This window comes from Acipenser ruthenus, chromosome 6, assembly GCF_902713425.1.
Source record: "Acipenser ruthenus chromosome 6, fAciRut3.2 maternal haplotype, whole genome shotgun sequence".
NCBI lineage: Eukaryota > Metazoa > Chordata > Actinopteri > Acipenseriformes > Acipenseridae > Acipenser > Acipenser ruthenus.
Window position 1 is genome coordinate 10,121,049 of NC_081194.1, and position 18,167 is coordinate 10,139,215.

At 38.4% G+C, this 18,167-nt stretch overlaps 1 protein-coding gene across 3 annotated transcripts in view; it reads right to left on the reverse strand.

Moving 5' to 3' along the window:
* LOC117411107 (potassium voltage-gated channel subfamily KQT member 5) overlaps positions 1-18,167 on the reverse strand; it is a 176,278-nt gene that overhangs the window by 22,121 nt on the left and 135,990 nt on the right. For 2 of the 3 annotated variants that reach the window (XM_059024958.1, XM_059024959.1), the window contains exons 3-10: positions 16,689-16,815; positions 12,096-12,271; positions 10,505-10,630; positions 8,827-8,937; positions 6,844-6,939; positions 4,601-4,695; positions 3,279-3,305; positions 1,823-1,879 (exon numbers count right to left, since the gene is read on the reverse strand). In XM_059024958.1, coding sequence (XP_058880941.1) covers positions 1,823-1,879; positions 3,279-3,305; positions 4,601-4,695; positions 6,844-6,939; positions 8,827-8,937; positions 10,505-10,630; positions 12,096-12,271; positions 16,689-16,815 — 815 coding nt within the window. The remainder of the gene's footprint in view (positions 1-1,822; positions 1,880-3,278; positions 3,306-4,600; positions 4,696-6,843; positions 6,940-8,826; positions 8,938-10,504; positions 10,631-12,095; positions 12,272-16,688; positions 16,816-18,167) is intronic. The other variant, XM_034018245.3, reaches the window with a different exon arrangement.

Consider the following 18,167-nt stretch of genomic DNA (forward strand, 5'->3'; position numbering starts at 1 on the left):
ATTAGGTTAGCGGTCCCATCATTTTTGTCCATGCCATTTTCATTTGTTTTATTATTTACAATATTATGTTGAATATAAAATCAAAAGCAAAGTCTGATTTCTATTAAATATGGAATAAACAATGGTGGATGCCAATTACTTTTGTCAGTTTCAAGTTATTTCAGAGAAAATTGTGCATTCTTTGTTTTTTGTGGAGGGGTACCAACAAATTTGAGCACGTCTGTATATATATATGACAAGATCAAATTGGCTTCCATTTCTCTATACAATCTGTTCTTCTGGAGAAGGTCCCAAGATGTCAACATATGATAGTCACTTTCTTATTTTGACATGTGGCTACGCTCTGTTAGTTAACACACTTTGCAGGGGAAATGCTTTCAGCGCCTTTATTAGCCTGTTAAATTTGGAAACTACAGTCTGCCTGACAGGTCTCTGCACATTGAATATGTAAAATAATCTCCATCATGAGAAACACCTTAAGCTTTATATATACTCTCAATCTAAAGTTTAGAGGAAACTTCCACAGCACATCCCCCGTGCTACTTGAATGCAAATCCATTTCTACAAGATTTTAAGACATTCTGAAAATACATTACACCGGTTGATCCTTCGTATACCATTAGAACACATTCAAAAAAGTGTGACTACATTTTGCCATAGAACAGGGAAGACAGGTGAGCTCTATTGAATCCACATCTGTGTTCATCTAGCTTCTAGGAGGACTGCTTCACTGCAGTCCCTGATCCTCTTACAACCTTTCTTCATCAGCATCACAGCGTCTTTAATTTATACATGCCGTACAGTGTGTATACATGTTAATGGGCTATGTCACAATTATTATTATTTTCATTTTTCTTTTTTCAAAACCATTTAGCTTGATCTGAGAAATTGATAAGACAATATTATGGCATGGAGCCATTGATTGCTCCCCTGAGTACTGTCAGCTATAATACCATTTCTGGTAAGAAAAACAGCCAGGTCAGCGAAGCCCAGCTGAGACAAGCACTATCATTCTTGGCATGCAATCCTGCAGCTCCGAGCTAATGAACTGAATCAGACAAAGCCTCCACAGGCCAGCTCTGGAGGATTCTCCGGTACAGCACTAACAAGTGGATCAAAGAAGCCTAGCGTCCCTTGTTTTGCACCACAAATGAATGGTTGCATGCCGTGAGCACAGAGCTAGCATTGCAGTAATCTGTGAGGCACTAGGGACATATGTTTATCACGTGACATTCGGATTGGTTCAATCTCTGTTGCCATCGGACATTCCTTAAAAGGCCCCATTACTGTAGACCTCTGCAGGTCAATGCATGCTGGCCATTACAATCGGGCATGTTAAAAGACTCTGAATTTGAAGAAAGACCAGTGATGTGTCAGTCAAAGAACAAGAATTGTACCTTTATTGGGTTTGTGTGACAGAAAAAAATAACAGAAATGTCTCTTTATTCAGGAATCACTGTCCTGTCCTGGTAAGCCCAAATAATAATTGTTTGTAACAACACAGGATGTGCAATAAAGGTATCATTCTTTTTATTTTCTTCTCTTCAAAATCAAAGATGCCAGGACTAGTGGGGGGGGGGGGGGGGGGTTGGCTGTGTAAAATGCTGTATTTATTGTTCATTTAGGGCAGGCAACAAGCAGCAAGGAAAACAACAACAACAAAAAAATAAACCCCAAATCAAGAAAAAGTCCTTAGGGAAGGGGAAGTGGGAATAGGGGGACACAATTCGAAAGTCACTTAGAAGGGATATTGTAATTGACCATGCACCTGCTGTTACTTTGCATTCTCAAAGATAATGTGACTAGAGGGGATGCTGGGTACCTATGTCTCCGTGATGTGTACATCCTGAAGAGCTTCTGTTTATTACAAAGAAGCTTACTAGGAGTGAGGGGAGATAGAGGTCCACAATAAGAAAATGGATACCTTTACAAAGATCAACAGTAAAGCAGCTAATTAAGCAACAGTTTTTGGTTAGACATTCAGGGTTAGACGAAACAAAACAGCTGGTAGATAATTAAAGAAATGTTTCAGCTGTGTCTTCTTGTTGTGACTGCATATCCATATGGTCCAGTTAATTTGCCTCAAATACTGGAAACAGATTCTGTACAAAGTTCTTAAAATGCTTTTTCAAAACCATATATGCCAATTACAGACTCTAATTGAAATAATAACTAGACAAGTACACCCTAAAGGTATGTGTTTAATTAAAAAAATCTTTATAATCCTATACCAGCAGACTTCTACAGCAGCAGTTTTGGGCAAGAGATTTAAAAGACATTTAGGTGCAAATTAGTCTAGTGTTAAAATAGTAAACACAGTTTTATAAATGTGCTTAATTAAAGTTGACATCAAGGATTAGTGTTAAGTTGTATTAGTAGCAAAGTCTACAGGGTTTAATTTTTAGGCTTATATCAGAATTCTGCTTTATGAAAAGGGAAAACACAATGCGTTTTTAATAGACATGGTTCAGTTGTAGTCTACAATAAGGAACTGAGAGTTTCTGCGTGCCTGGGGAAGTTTGTATCAGTCGCTGATGGAAAAGTGCATTTAACCACACTTCTCACTTCTCACAAAACAAAAGGTCCTAGCAAACCTCCTGTAACCACCAGTGCTGAGTTAATGAGTAATGTAAATAAACCACTAATGGAAAAAGTTCATCATCAAACAGCTACACAGACTGGACAGCATCATCTCTGAAAGTGTACACAAACAATGACAAATGACGATATTGTGCAGTTTAAACATATTGGAGATGCAGGGATCTTGTTAGCTTCAGTGCTATCTGATATTTCAGTATCTCATTTTAAAGGTTATGGCTCTGACAGCTTACACTCTGTTGGTGCTCCCCCTCCTTTATTAAAGCCAAGTTCATAAACTTCTAATAACACATTCTGTCTGGCACAGGCAGACTAAACAGTGGGAACAGTTAAAGATGTTTCATATTTTTGTTTTTCCATTTCACGTTTGATCTGGGGCAAAACAAGCCATTACAGAAGCCCCAGATGTGCATGTTTACTGTTCAGGGGAATCATGTCCAGAACTTGTTCATGTTTTTTCCTTTCAAAATGGGTAATTCGGTTGATAAAAGGCTACAAGTAAGCAAGTTCACAACAAACTTTCAACATGTATTGATGTTAATATCAAGTGGGGGGGGGCATCTAACATTAATTAAATCTGCCTCATTTTCACCTTACGTAAAACAAAATAACTAATAAAGACAATCACAGAATCCAAAAATAAAATCGTAATGATTCCAGGAAATGGAAATGTAACAAACCTGCTAGAAGTCTCCCCTTGGTCTTTCCTTTAGTTGTTAGAAAACAAAAGAAAAGGGACACAGTTAAACAGATGAACTATTATAAACATTGCTACACACAACAGGTTAAAAACAAACAAATACAACACAATAATTATATATTAAGAAGTGACCGTCAATATATTCACTTGTTACTGTTATACATGAAGAAACATGTCTAAAAAAAACACCATCAAGCACAAAACCTCCAAGCAAGCAAGACAGGAGGATCCATGAACATCCAGAGAAGACCATTCATTGTCAGTTCAGCAAGACAAACTGCAACAATCCGCAACAAACACAGAGCAGACATGCACATAATGCACAGTACATACCAAGGCAGACGGACTGAGCTGGGAAAGCTTTGATGGAAGGGACAGAAATAACGAGGAATCTACAAATTTAGTTTTTAAAATATCTGGGAGGTGAAAACAAAATATTTCCTTCCAATATTACTCAGGATTTTTAAAACAGCAGTGTTTTATAGAATCTTTTTTTTTTTTTTTTTTTATATTAGTTTGATTTAAGATCTGTTAGTTGCTTGGTCTATGTATTTTTCAGCAGATGGTACACCCAATATTTCCAGGCTCCACCATTACCTGACCTACATCCGTCCTACAGCGATACCGACAGGATCTTTCAACTGTGAATTTATTAATCTAAAATACTGGAGTGCGTATCGGTTTCGCTGAAAAAAAAAGGTTAGGGTAAACTATGTGTGTGGGACTGCAAAGCGTTTGTTTCTGTCAACATCAATATATCACGCTTCAGGGACTCCTTGCTGAAGAACCATTTAATTGAAACACTTTGCCTTTGACAGGGACAATGTTTCATTCTACAGTTACATAAAAACAAATGTTGTCAGCACTCTCTATCCACCGAGTTCATTAAGAGGAGGCGATGTCTATCTGTGCGCTCTGCTATAAGATCTTTGTTTACCTTGGATGTTTATTACCTGTACGAAACTCCAGAGGCAGGCGTATCATTTGGCTGGTGTCAAGCTATATCCTGTGAAATGCTCTGAACAGTGTGTGTAGGGCCAATGTGGGAGCAATGAGCAAATATTATGGACTCATGATATAGTTTGTCTGAATGGGAGCCTGGACAATATTGGACGGTTTGATGGCTGTGACCCTTTTTAATAAAAAATGCTACAAAAAAAATAACAACAAAAAAAAAAAAAACAAGAGGAAGAACAGAGTTACAGAGAGAGAGAGAGACAGATTAAACAGAAATACCAGTTATTTAAAAGCTACAGGAACACAGACACCAAGTACAACACCAGCTGCCATATTTGTACCTACTTTGTAGGGCTGCAGATATGCAAGGCCTTCAAATGAGGCTTCCAGGTAGCAATGGAAACCGAGTTCTCATCAGCCGCATAACTACGCCATACACACTACGTGCAGGATATTCAAAACAAAAAAAAAGAACAAGGCCAGAGGGAGCAGGGATAAAAACAAAACAAAAATGGAAAAGCAGATTAGTAAAAACCAATACAAGTCATGGCTTTATCATCATTCATAGCATTGATACATGCCTGAGTGGAGGGAGAACACTTTCATAGTATCGCCAAGTGGCATTCAGGTACGTTCGGCTGGCATCAGTGGAGTAAAACCGCCAAGCAGTCTGGTACAGGAGGAGAGATACAAAAGGCACAAAGGAACCACAACACATGAAGCACAACGGCAAAACAAGATTGTCACACATTTGCTTGCTTTTCAAAAAAATAGGGAGTTAATTAAAGAATGGAGGAAAAGCGCTTTGAAAATATGGCCCGTAGTTTCTGAGAAAAAACAACACAGTTTTTGCCACCCACAGGAACAATACAGCAGAAGGGAGACATGGCTGGAAAGAATGGTGGAAAAAATGAAATGCGATTAGCTTACAGTGTGTTGCTCTGTGTTACCTTTCTCGGTCAAAGTTTCTTAAGCAGCTCCATAAAAACACACTTAACCTTCTTTTCTGGTAAAGAAAATACATCTTGTCTATAAAAGTGAAGTGTAGGCCTGGGGGATATCATATCTCGAAATTCTTTCCATTAAAAGGTCATACAATATTTTGTTGAATGTTATCTTTGGATGGACTCAAAACTGCTACACAGTAACAAACGCTTAGGTTTCAAGTTCTTATTCGCTTATAAACCTGCGTAATGGTTGCAGCACAGGAAATATGAACTATAAACATACGGCATGGTTAGATTTCAAATCATTGGGAATGGAAATAATTCTCTTCCTACACACCTGGCACTGCGGTGGTCTGTACAAAGGACACAAGGTCACAGAGTATTCTACCTTGCAGACCAGGTTGGGATCAACAACAACCTTGGTGCCCTGTTGAGATCAAATATGTTTCCTGCTAATACTGAAGCTGACGTTCCACATTGTGTGTCTGATTACACTGCTGTACTAAATTTAGACACATGTTTTGATGACTTGCCTCTTTTGTCAGGGTATTATGTGTTACATACATTTTTTAAAGTACTTCTGTATATTTACAATTAATGAGTATTTTTTTCAGTTACAGAACTCATTAAAATCTAATGTTCTTAGTTAAAATTGCACAACTACCATTACACAGTAGAAACTAGTTACAAAGTGATAGGGGGGTCTATTTTAATTATCTAAACAGTGGATTCTATTACTGCCACCCTAAAATGTATAAAACTGTTATTTGCTGAGCTTATTTCACTGTATTTTTATTGTATGTAGTGATGTTAGCAAGTGGGTCAATAAATCAACCCTGAAGGAATATACCACAGTTTAGACCATTAATAGACCAAAAAATCTCTCATGCTGAAAAATGTAAAAAGTGTGTCTCAAAATCAAAGCTACACAATCTACATCATTCATTGCTCTCAGTTTTCCAGATTATTCCTTCATCTTTTTTTCAATGGAAAGTGCAAATCTTCGAGGCTTTATTGTGAAAGTCTTGCTTTATTCTTCAGTGCCTTTCATACTTTCACTGCTCGCAAGTAATTGAAAGTGAGCAGGGAGTGCCGCTGCCTTCTACTAACCCCGGCCTTTATGATTGATTCACATTTCCCAAGTCATTTACAAGACTGGGACTGGAAAAAACGAGGAGCAACACTATCTACACAGCCTAGTCTGGCCTTTGAAAACCAGTATATTAATCTCAGAAGAAGACAGCATGAATCCTGGAGCCTAACTAGATGGAACAGATACTGGAGATCAACAGGGGGTTACCAATTCGAGCCAAAGTAACAGGGTTATCATTCACAGGTTTTTAGAAAGAAACACCACAGACTGAAACCTACACAGTGGGAGCCTATTAATTACACTTTGCTGATAATCAAAATGTTCTGTGTCAGTTTGGCTCAATTCATATGGGGAAAAACATAGAAACTACAAAATTGGCTTACTAAAAAGTTTTTTGGTTTTTTTTTTAACAAGAAGATCTCCCTCATTACAACAAGCACAAACGCATGGTATACAATGATAAATTATTGTAAAAGAAGACAAAGTTACAGCAGAATTGTTTTCAGGAGTTTGGATTTTCAATGTAAAAATGTGATATTTTCACTTACCTGAATTAAGCTGGCTGCCGGGTTTCGTCTTTTTTCGAAATGTTTCTGTCGATGCTGCTCCTGAACCTTTAAAGCAAACCCTGAGCCCAGAATACCCTGTGTAATAAATAAATAAATAAATAATAATCCATCCATCCATCCATTATCTGTAACCGCATAATCCTATAGAGCAGGGGTAGGCAACCCTGATCCTGGAGTGCCACAGACACTTCTGGTTTTTGTTTTACCCAAGCCCTAATTGATTTAATGATTGGCTTAATTGGTCAGAATTACCATGTGTTCCAGGTATTTAGCAATTGATGATTACGAGATACCTACAAAACCTGCAGGATTGTGGCACTCCAGGACCAGGGTTGCCTAGCCCTGCTATAGAGGGTCGTGGTGAGCCGGAGCCTAACCCAGCAGACACAGGACGCAAGGCAGGACTACATTATTATTATTATTATTATTATTATTATTATTATTATTATTATTATTATTATTATTATTATTATACTATATTCTTTTAAAAAGTATGTTGCTTCAAAAGTACCTGTAACTACATTTCCCTTACACTTCTATGTTGTTTGCAGTGATTCTCTTTTCTACTGCTCCAATATTAAGGTATTACCAGTTTTTTATAAGTCTGTCTTTACCTGGCTTTGAGCTAGAGATCCAAATGGCCAGCACTGAACAGCCCTCCTAATTCCATTCATATCATGTGACAATATGACCATTCAACTCTGCCAGCCATGCCTACTGTCTGCCTCGGTGGGGCTGGCAGAGTTGAAAGATCATTTTGTCACATGATTTGAATGGAAAAAGAAGGCTGTTCAGTCCCAGAATTTAGAATTCTCCAGACAAGCTCAAAGCAGCTCAAATCCAGAGGTAATAATATAGTAGCTCAATATTGGAGGAACATAACCCAGAACCACTCAGCACGAGCGCAATCAAATTCAAATAGCATGGGAATGGAAAATAAAAATAAAAATGACATTGAAACTTATTTACTCCTAACTTGACCTACAAGGCCCGCCTATAAACTAGAATGCATTGACACAGAGTTGTGTGCATCTCTTGGCTTATTAAGATATGACTGTTGCAATTATTAGAATACAAATGTGAGGGCAGCCTTTCTTAAAACAAGACGAAAATGTGACCACTATTTTTGTCCAATACAAAATTTGCCCCCCTCCCCCCCAGCCCTCATTTCTGGCAGCTGACTAATTAGTGATTCTACAGGATATTTGGTTTATTTGCCATTTCCTTTGTGCTTTCAAAGCTGTGACACAGTCGTTTATCATTAATCTTTGAGGAGGCACCACACTTCTCTAGGCTTCAATCATCCATGCTAACAGGCGTTGTTCTCAACAGAGCACAGCACAGGTCATGTTTTACAGTGCGTTTCCTTTGCAAACAACCATTTGAATCACTCTGAAAACTGAGGGAGGTTTTTTTTACCCAATAATAGGAAGGGTGGGGAAAAGACAGACCAAACTTGTAAGGCACTGGCTAGAGAACTATGTGTGCAGAACTGATTCAGATGAATACACTGACACTGTCGCTTTTACCAGCAGGATTCACTATTACGCCATGGTGCTTGTGGAGGAATATAAATAATAAACCTGGATACACCTGGACATAAAAAAAAAACAGATAAAAAAAAAAAGAAAATCAACATAATTGAAGAGAAATATTATTAGACTTTATTAGACTTAAGGGGCATATTTTAAAGCACTAACCTCCGTTATTTTGCACTTAACTAACATAATTCAATGTATTTTGTGCACTCTTGAGGTTTTGCTTATCATTTTGAAATTAACTTGGAATTTTCATCTTTTATGTTAATCACTGTCCTCGGGCTGGAATGACACAATTTCCTAAAAATCACGAAACAGATTCTTTGCTTGCATACACAGATAAAGTTGTAACCTGAAGAGATATTAAGTGGCCTTATCTTACACCATTCTTGACAAAGAGCAGCGTGCATACTCAGATACTTACAGCAGGCAGTGCAAAGAAGGAGATCCCAAGGAGAGCAAACCCTGCAGACAGCAGTCTTCCCATCCACGTGTGGGGAGTCTTGTCACCGTAGCCTATCGTGGTCAGTGTAATCTGAAAATGTGTTGAAGGAAAGTAAAAGAAAATTCAAAGCAATGAGTTATCTTTCTCTACATTTTGTGCGTCATGTTACTTACTGTATGACAACTTCAGCTTTTTTTTTGTTATTGCTTATTATAATTCCTGTGAGCCAAAAGGAAATAAGAGGCTGGGCTTCCTGGAAACATGTGAAGGTGTTTTAATCCCTACACTGATAAAGGAACCTGCATATTACTTGACTTTAGTCTCCTTTAAGTTTGACCTTATTTTGATTTTAGTGCCTTGATTTCAGCTTCTGACCACGATGCCACACGATCCACCATAAAACATAAGCAAAATAAAAACATTATCTTAAACCTGTGCAAATGTTGGTTCTGGAAAACCAAACTTTCAAAGCTATGTTTGAAATGGCCTTCCGGAATTGCTGCTAATTTCCTCTGTGTGGCAGGTCTGTTCTCTGTCGATAAAAAGAAAGCAGAGGAACGCCCCAACAGAGTCTCCCACAATAAAAATCTGTGCTTCTGTGCGTGGCGTGCAGGCAGCAGGCAGCAGGCAGCAAGAGACTTACTGCTTTCAGCCTAATTTTGTGAGACCGAACAGATTGGACAGACCTGGCAAAACCACGCCACCTTCCCCCTCTGTAGTGTGTACCGCTTGTTCGGCTGTACAGTCCGGTCTGCTCAATGAGCAGTTCCAAAGACACGTTCCAGTTCCATGAGCAGTTCCAAAGTTACGTTCCAGTTCTACAGCAGTTCCAAGGACACGTTCCAGTTCCACAGCAGTTCCAAAGACACGTTTGAGTTCCACAGCAGTTCCAAAGACACGTTCCAGTTCCATGAGCAGTTCCAAAGACACGTTCCAGTTCCACGAGCAGTTCCAAAGACACGTTCCAGTTCCACAGCAGTTCCAAAGACATGTTCCAGTTCCACAAGCAGTTCCAAAGACAGTTCCAGTGCTCCTGCAGTTCAGTCTGGGGCATGGATTGTGGTTTCCTCAACATGACGCCCTGTCCAAAAAACCTTTCGCACAGTCCATGATTTTAAAGCAACGATATTACAGTAGTAAAGCCTGCATTTTTGGTAACCTGGACTAAGCAGTCAGCTTCTCTGACCAGCCAGCAAACCCCAGAATGTATTTCTATTTTTCAAAACAGGTTGATGAAAGCGGCGACATTTCTCTTAAACTATACCCAGTTTTCAATGAGCAGTTTATTCTGCATTCACTGTATATGTATATTTTATTTAATGGCAAGATACTTTTAAACCTGACAAATTTTGGAGAGACATTTTTATATTTTAAACTTTTAAAAAAATGACTTCGTCTGAGAGGCACCAATATAAAGTAGTCATGTAAATGTTTGCAGACCTGTCTGATGTCTAGAATAATGTTTTCACGTTTCCAAGGAGATATAATAAAGCAGGGATTATGAAGTTCAAATGATCTATGGAAAATTAATACAGCACTAACTGTCTGTGTAAATGTTTAGAAAGTACAAGTATCTGCCCTGTTGATGGCTAAACAAAAGCCCTGTATTACATTGTGAGAAATACAGCAGCTTGTTTATTTTGCAGAATTCACTTACTGTGCCCCACCACAGAGCGTCTGCGTAGGTAGAAAACTGGGAGTTGGCATCTTTTTCCACAAGGTAGACGAGAAATGATGAAAATATGAGAACTAGAAATCCAATATACCAAGCTGTGACCAGCTCCTGCAAAGAGAGAAAATTTGTATGACCAAGTTTTCCATGTGGGATCTGTCAAGCAGTCCTACAGTCCTACACTCATGTATACAGGAAAGCATTATGGTCACACTAGTATTAGTTGGTATTGACTTGTTTAAATTCGATTCTGGGATCAAACATCATTCCCTCTCTTCCCCCCTCCATTTGATCCCATTATACTATGTAATATATGTGTTATTTGCAACATGCACAGTTTACTCTAGTTGTAGTTTTTAATATACTGTATAATGCGTTTGTGTTTTTATGGATGTCAATCACATCTCAGGATGCAGTACCAATAGAATGGGATGACACTGCAAGCTCAGGGGAGCAGTACAGTACACAATGATTTCACCTACTATTGTTTACCTTCCAATCTGAGTTTTTTCAAGCTGGGCTTAATTCAATTGAGCTAAATGGTCAGAGATTCTCAAAAAGGAGTTACTGATCAACTGAACAGGCTCCCCCTGTAGCACCCCTAGTGGCCAAATGCTGTCATTGTGGTGAATGGCAATATCAAATTTGCTCAAAAAGTCAAATGGAAATGTACTGTACATGAGCAGGTTACAGACAAAGTGGGTTGTCTTAATTTTTTTAATACAGTATATTGTAGGTAAGTCTTCAATGTTAATGCATCTGACAGGACATCTGGTCTCTTTTTTTCGACCGTGGGCAAATTATAGGCAAATTGCCCACTACAAAGTAAATGCATGATGTGGGCAATTTGCCTGCAGTGGAAAATCAAGCCCTTAATATATAATGTTGCTTAAAATACCAATTGTCCGCCATTAAAATTAAGCACATCAGCATTGCACGGCTCACGGTAATGGGTTGGCGACCCCGTCAGATCCAGAGCTCACTGCACTTGATTGCTGAGGAGCTGCACTCTGAAACACGGCACTCATTTGTCTTGAGTCCTCATTTCTGTTCTTTCTAACATATCGCCGGACCACACAGAACTGAGGATGGCAGCCAACTCTTTTTAAACACACAGTCTATGATAATAAAACTCAGGTAAGACTATAAAGGGTACTTAAACTTTTAAAAGACAAATAGACAATATGAAAGGATTTTAAAAATGTGTTTTCATAAGCTCCTTGGATCAATTTTGTAATATAAAAGGGAGTTAAATGTGAAGCTGCGAAACATCTTGTTACCAAACAGTAAAAAAAAAAAAAAAAATCACAAAGAGAATCCAGACCTAGAGTGAGATGTAATCAAAAACACAGCACCCACGCTATTTCCCAGTTTAAATTAATGGAATTTCTGCAGTTTTAGACTCTTTTGATCAAGTGGTGGTATGGTTTGGTGGGTTTCACTGAAAAGTGTCTATTAAACAGGGAAACGCTTTTGTGCTTACATCGCGGTAACCCTATCAGTCAGAATCAACCTCATACAGTTGCAATGGAAAGCTCTTCCTAAAACATGATCCCCTGTGGCTGTGTGAACCCACCTTGCTGTGTGCGTAAACAACAGAGCCCAGGAGTTTCCAGGTCCCCCCTCTCCTGTCCATGCGCACCATGCGGAGGATCTGTAGGAAGCGAAGGCTCCTCAGTGCTGATGTCGCGAAAATGTTGCCCTGACTCCCAGCAGAGACCACAGCCACAGAGGCGATGAGAACAATGATATCTAGGAGACACAAAGAGGAGTGATGGGATGGATCCACAATCAGCCAGTGCAGTGGATAGGAGCAGAATGCTGGAGCACTTGCATGGAGCTCTGTCTCTTTTTTTTCACAAGACCATTTATTTTGGACACGTTGATGATTTTTTTTTAAACCAAGCTGTGTAACAAAAAAAAAAAAAACAAGCTGCTTGAAATTGAGTTTTCATCTTTTTTCTTTCTTTCAGTTGCCTAGCTTTCAGTTCAGATACATTTTGGACTGCTATCAGATCAGTCTTTGAATCCCTCAATTCAGAAGGCAAAGTGATGTTCCGACCTTTTTAAACTATGAACTACAAGGCCTGACTGCACTTCAAACCCAGTCACTGGCCACCAGTATTTATTATTTAGTTGAAAGAACTGGGTGTTTTTATAGCAGAAGCCAGTAGCACATAATATGGTAATAACTGATGTTTCCTGCTGTTACATGGTAACTGTTAGAATAAGTGTGTAATTACACAGAATGGTCTGTTAACATAGGATTGTATCAGGTAACACACTGTTGTTCACAAAGTAATTTGCATGTATAATAACACATTAGTTACTCTAGAAGAGCTGTTATTACACTGTAATTACATGGCTATTCAGCTACCCAGAAGCCATACATTAGTGTTTAAAAATACATGAAACTGTCTGGGAGCGAAGTAGTTATCATGTACCGAATGAGGAGTTCCTTTGTCAGGTCAACCTATATCCGCACTTCCTTTATCGACCATACACCATCTCTCTCTGACTAGATGCAGAATAAAAGTGTCTGTGAAGAGCTTTATTAAAGAGTGGGTATTTACACTGCAGAACTGAGATAAGACAGATGTCGACAGCCGCGCAGATTAAATAATACTAGTACTGTAAATGTCGAGTACTGGTTTCACTGAAGTTTGTTAATGCTATTTGTTTGGCTGTTTCAAAGTGTAAAACAATGGGTAGTGTTTGCTACACTTGGTTAAGTATTGAATCCAGGAACAGATGCAGCATTCTATAAACAAAATCAGGGCTTCCCAGTTAAAAACCGCAAACGTCTGTTTTGAATTTCAACTTGGAAGTATTGGGCAGGACAGTCGTATGCTTAGAACGCTGAGCTGCTACTGTGCCACACATATAGCCAAAAAAGCTCACCACTCTGATATAGGCATAGACACACAATGTTAATGAGTAATCAGCTACATTAGCAAACCTGTAAGGAGAAGTGTAAGCACCTCACAGAACAGACTCTGACTTTTAATTTCTTTGAAATCCTCTGAATGCAGCTGTGTATCATACATGCCTCTAGGTCAGGGCTTCCTAACCATGTGTCTTCTGGTTTTCATTCCAACTGAGCTCTCAAATACCTATCTAGACCCTCAATTGAACTAATAATTTGCTTAATTAGACCCTTCTAAACAGTTGCAGAGTTCAGGTTACTTATAAAATGTTATAGCTAACTTGAAATCTGCAACTGTTTAAGGCTGCATTCACACTGTGTCAGTTTCAAACAGACTCGGTCTGGTTCGTTTAGTTTGAAACAATATTTCAATGTGCTTGCTGTTCACACCTATCTGCGAGCAAAGGGACCAAGTTCATTTGGATGCCAGCTAAAGTTTTTTTTAGGACCGAGTTTGTTTGTATTCACAGTGCAGTTTGCAAGCACACTTGTTTCGTTAAAGTTCTGTGAAGCAGATGTTTACAAAACAATGCTAGGCATATTGAAAGATGGCAGCTATTGATGTATTGCTCTGGTTTTTAGTATAGCATGTTTTAGATTCTTACATATTGTTGTGGAAGAAAACACTGGGGGAGCACTTCGCTGATTTAATGTATACATTTCTTGTCTACAGGAGGAGAATAATACCTTTAACGCAATACCTTTGCACGGTTCTCCTACTGTGGCAATAAACAAAGTAATTTAAGAAAAGAATGAATATATTTGACTAATTTTGAGTTTTGTCCAATTCTGCTTGGATTTTGGTGTATGGCCACATTTCTATCAGAGCTTCAGTACAAAATTTGGACTTTTTTTTTTTTCTTCAATTCACTGACGCTGTTGCAACTCTGAAGCCATATATATAATAGTGTATAATAACTCAATGATAGTTTACAAATTTAACATCGGGTGAATTTATTGCAGATTATAACAACTTTTATTGTCTTTACGTTGTCATTTTGTCAAAACATGTTAAATGTACAAAAAGCGAGATTTAAAAAAAAGCTCGTTGGTGCTTCACTTTCCAAACTCAGCGAGGGTGAGAGGAGGTGTCGATGTTTGAAAGCTGTTACATTTAAATGTGAATTTAAAAAGGATATTGAAATAAATAGAGAATGTGTGATGGTTTGTTAAAAATTGTAATAACCAGCAATCCGGACTCCTACTTAAACTATTGTTATGGTCTCTGACACTGCCATCCCAATTGTTTGAACTATCAGAGGATGAGGTGGAGCTGGATAGTGACTTGGATGATGACCCTTAATTTTGGTGAGTACCAAACTATTTCTGCTGTTACTCGCATGAGAACCTAATGTTAAATGTTATCTGAACCCCTGCATATAACTGATCCTGAAACTAAAGAGTTATCAATACTTTTTGGGTAACATAACAGGATAAAGCAAACATGAGTGTGGCATTCCTAGGAAGAAGAAGTCCATATCTGTTTAAAAATGCTTATCCATGTGCTTGAATGGGACAAGCCACAGAGACACATATTTAGTGCAGATCACAGAGTGAGGAATATAGTAGAAGATGAGTCAATGGTTAAGAAAAAAAACAGCAACAAAAAGGGTTTTTAAAAAGCTGAAAGAAAAATGATTCCTTTTGACCATATAATTATGTAGTGCTGTACAGTATATTAAATAAAAACATTAGGAGCCTCAAGCAATGGTACTTGAAACAGTGCTCCAAGGCTCCTTGAACCACAAGACGGTAGTCAGGTTATTATAAAGCTTAGCGACTAAAAGCTCCAGAACCTTTGAAATGATTAGATCAGGGCTGCTACCACGTTTAGAAGCTAATTTGGACCCATTGTCCATCTGAAAAGTCTGACTCAGTCACACCTGGCACACTGTTTAAAGTGGATGAGTATAAACAGCACTGGCGCATTGTCCAGTGCATTTTCCTTGTAATTATTTTGCCTTAGACTGGAGCTAGCATTTGCTAGCATTGAGGGTGTGTATTTTTGGATCTGGCATTTAAAACAATAGCTACTCAGTGGCATTTGCATAATTATAAATCCCATCCAAACTAAGTTCCAATTTGTATGAATTACATTAGTACCAATACAGAAAACTTTAATCACCTTAAAGGGATTGTAACAGGGCGAGGAGCCCTGTACATGATTATTTGTTTATTTTTAGAATGGGGTACCCCTCAGCCCCTGTGCAATTTATTATTATTATTATTATTATTATTATTATTATTATGATTTATTTATTTATAAATGTGACGGCGAAGCTGTATGTTTTTGTTATTGTTTTCATTTTAATGTGTTCTGGCAGAGGCGAGGTTGGCAGCTCGTCCTCTGCCAGTAGTATTGAAAAACCTCGTGGTAATGTGTGGCTGTCGGCTAGTGCGGTGTTAGACTAGTCTGCAGTCACACGTAATTAATAAACTTGTGCAGATTGTGGCCGAGGGGTAACAGAATAATTACTAGCTAGTTAAACCCCTCGACCACAGTATACAAACCTGCAGCGCTCTCAGTTCAGGGTGGGAGTACAGAGGAGAGTATGGGAGAGCGAGAGGAGAAAGGAGAAAAGAAAAGTTAAAAATTCTACAGGATCAGTGACAGCATCTGCCCAGCCTGACCTGTGTGTTTTGTGTTTGTGATTTGTTTTTGTTTATCTTTTTATTTTGCTCTGTGAGCATTGTGGTGTTTTTTGTTAAACCTTTTATTTTTGTTATTGTTTAAATAAACGGCGCACACCACGCCTTTTGCCCTGCAGTATTGCGTTTGTTTTCTTCCTGCATCTGGCCTGATGTCACCACTCAGCCATCCCTGTCACAGGGAAGAAGAAACAACCAGTGATATTGTGCACATTTCATATATATTTGGGGATGGTGTAATATTAATTACCCTTGTTAGCTTTTTATATTGTATATACAGGAATGCTTTAATTCTTTCACATTTGCCTACATTTAAAAGGGATCACTTGACATTTTGAAGACTAAAATCAACACAGGTGCAGGTTTGGCAAGTTCTAGCTTTTCCTACGCCTGTCTGATTTTCTGTGCCACGGTAAGTAAGTTATCAGCGTCTTGTACAGAATGTGAACAAGGCAGACCCTGAGCCTTTGGAGATTACAGTCTAATGTAAATCAACCAAAAGCTTAAGAACAATGTAGGTTTAGGGCCAAGGAATCATTTATGTGACACTCACAGATTTAAAAGACAGGAATCGGGGCTTCATGATGTGCTTACCTATGACACAAAATGGTTTTCTTGCAAAGCGAAGCCGGCCCTGCCACCCCCTGTACCGGCAACAGCAGCCCGCGGACCAGATCCTGATGATATACTCCAAGCCAAACACCACAATCATGACGAATTCCTACAATTAGAAAGAAAATACATGTCAGTTAAAATGATATGTTTCTCTGTTCTTCTACAGCCAGAGCTCTATGTAACACTTGCCTGAAGCCCTGTTTGTTTTATTTTAAGAGCAGGTTGTAAACACTCATTGGCCTTCATAAACACTATCCAGATGAGCTAGGCTAGTGTGTTCAACTGGAAATGCTTTTAGTTCAATTTTGCGACCCTGTGCTTAGAGGAAAACCTTGCCTTTTATTATGCTATTTTAGTCTGATTACAGGTACTTTATTATACTGATTATTTTTAACTTAAGAAATGCATTTAGATACAAAGAAAAATATGACCTATTTTCAGAACATGCCCAGCTTCAAACGTATCATGTCTCAAACATCTTTTTGAAGAACACATCTGAAGGCTGGCTATTTTATTAAATTTATAAATAACAGCCGACAGCAGGGATGGTGGTGGGGGATGTTAAAAGCTTGACTTCCTATTAAAGTCAAGTCAGGATTAGAACTGGCATTTTCTTGTCTTGATCTTATTAACTACTATAATCTTTAATATGGGCTGTTTTTGGCTTGATTACAAAGAAATTAATGAGGTCCAGAGAATTGAAGTCAGGTTACTTGAGCCAAAAACATTTGCAAAATTAAAACCTTGCAGAAACATCCACCAAACGTCTGTGTCTTCTGTGCATCATTTGTTTCTCATGCAATTGTGAAAGGCAGTGAGCAGTTTAATCTACGGAAAATGGCACAGTGGTCAATCAGTATTAATTCCCTTCAGTTTGAATTTATTTAATTTCATAAGAGAAATTTCAACAACAAAAAAGCTGCACATTTTTATTTGAAAAATATCTTAACTATAAAGAAAATGTGTTTTTCAATATTTAATATTCAGTGAACTTGGTTGTGTTGGTGCAGATGACCAGAGTGTCATTTCTATGTATCTCCAGGGCACATACTGTATCAACAAGGCACTAGCATAAACTAGTTCATTTGTACCAGGAGGGGCCATGCTGATCTGCAATGCACAGGACTAATAACACAATTCCAAGTTGCTATTCCTTCCCAGGAATCTGAACATTGACTTTTACTAATGATACGCTTAACTGCCTTCCCAACTGCGCTGATATGCAACCCCCAGTGGGACTAAACTGCACATTTACAGCATTACAAAGTACAGAAATCTGTTTCCTCTCATTATTTTATAATTGGGAAGGGATTTAATTACAGAGAATTCCAATTACGGTATAATCAGAATTTCCATTTGAATTTCTTTAAATATTTTACACTCTTACACTCACTCACCCTCGGACCAACCCCCCAATAGGGGCCGCAGAGGTCTGAAGAAAAACACAAACTACAGCAG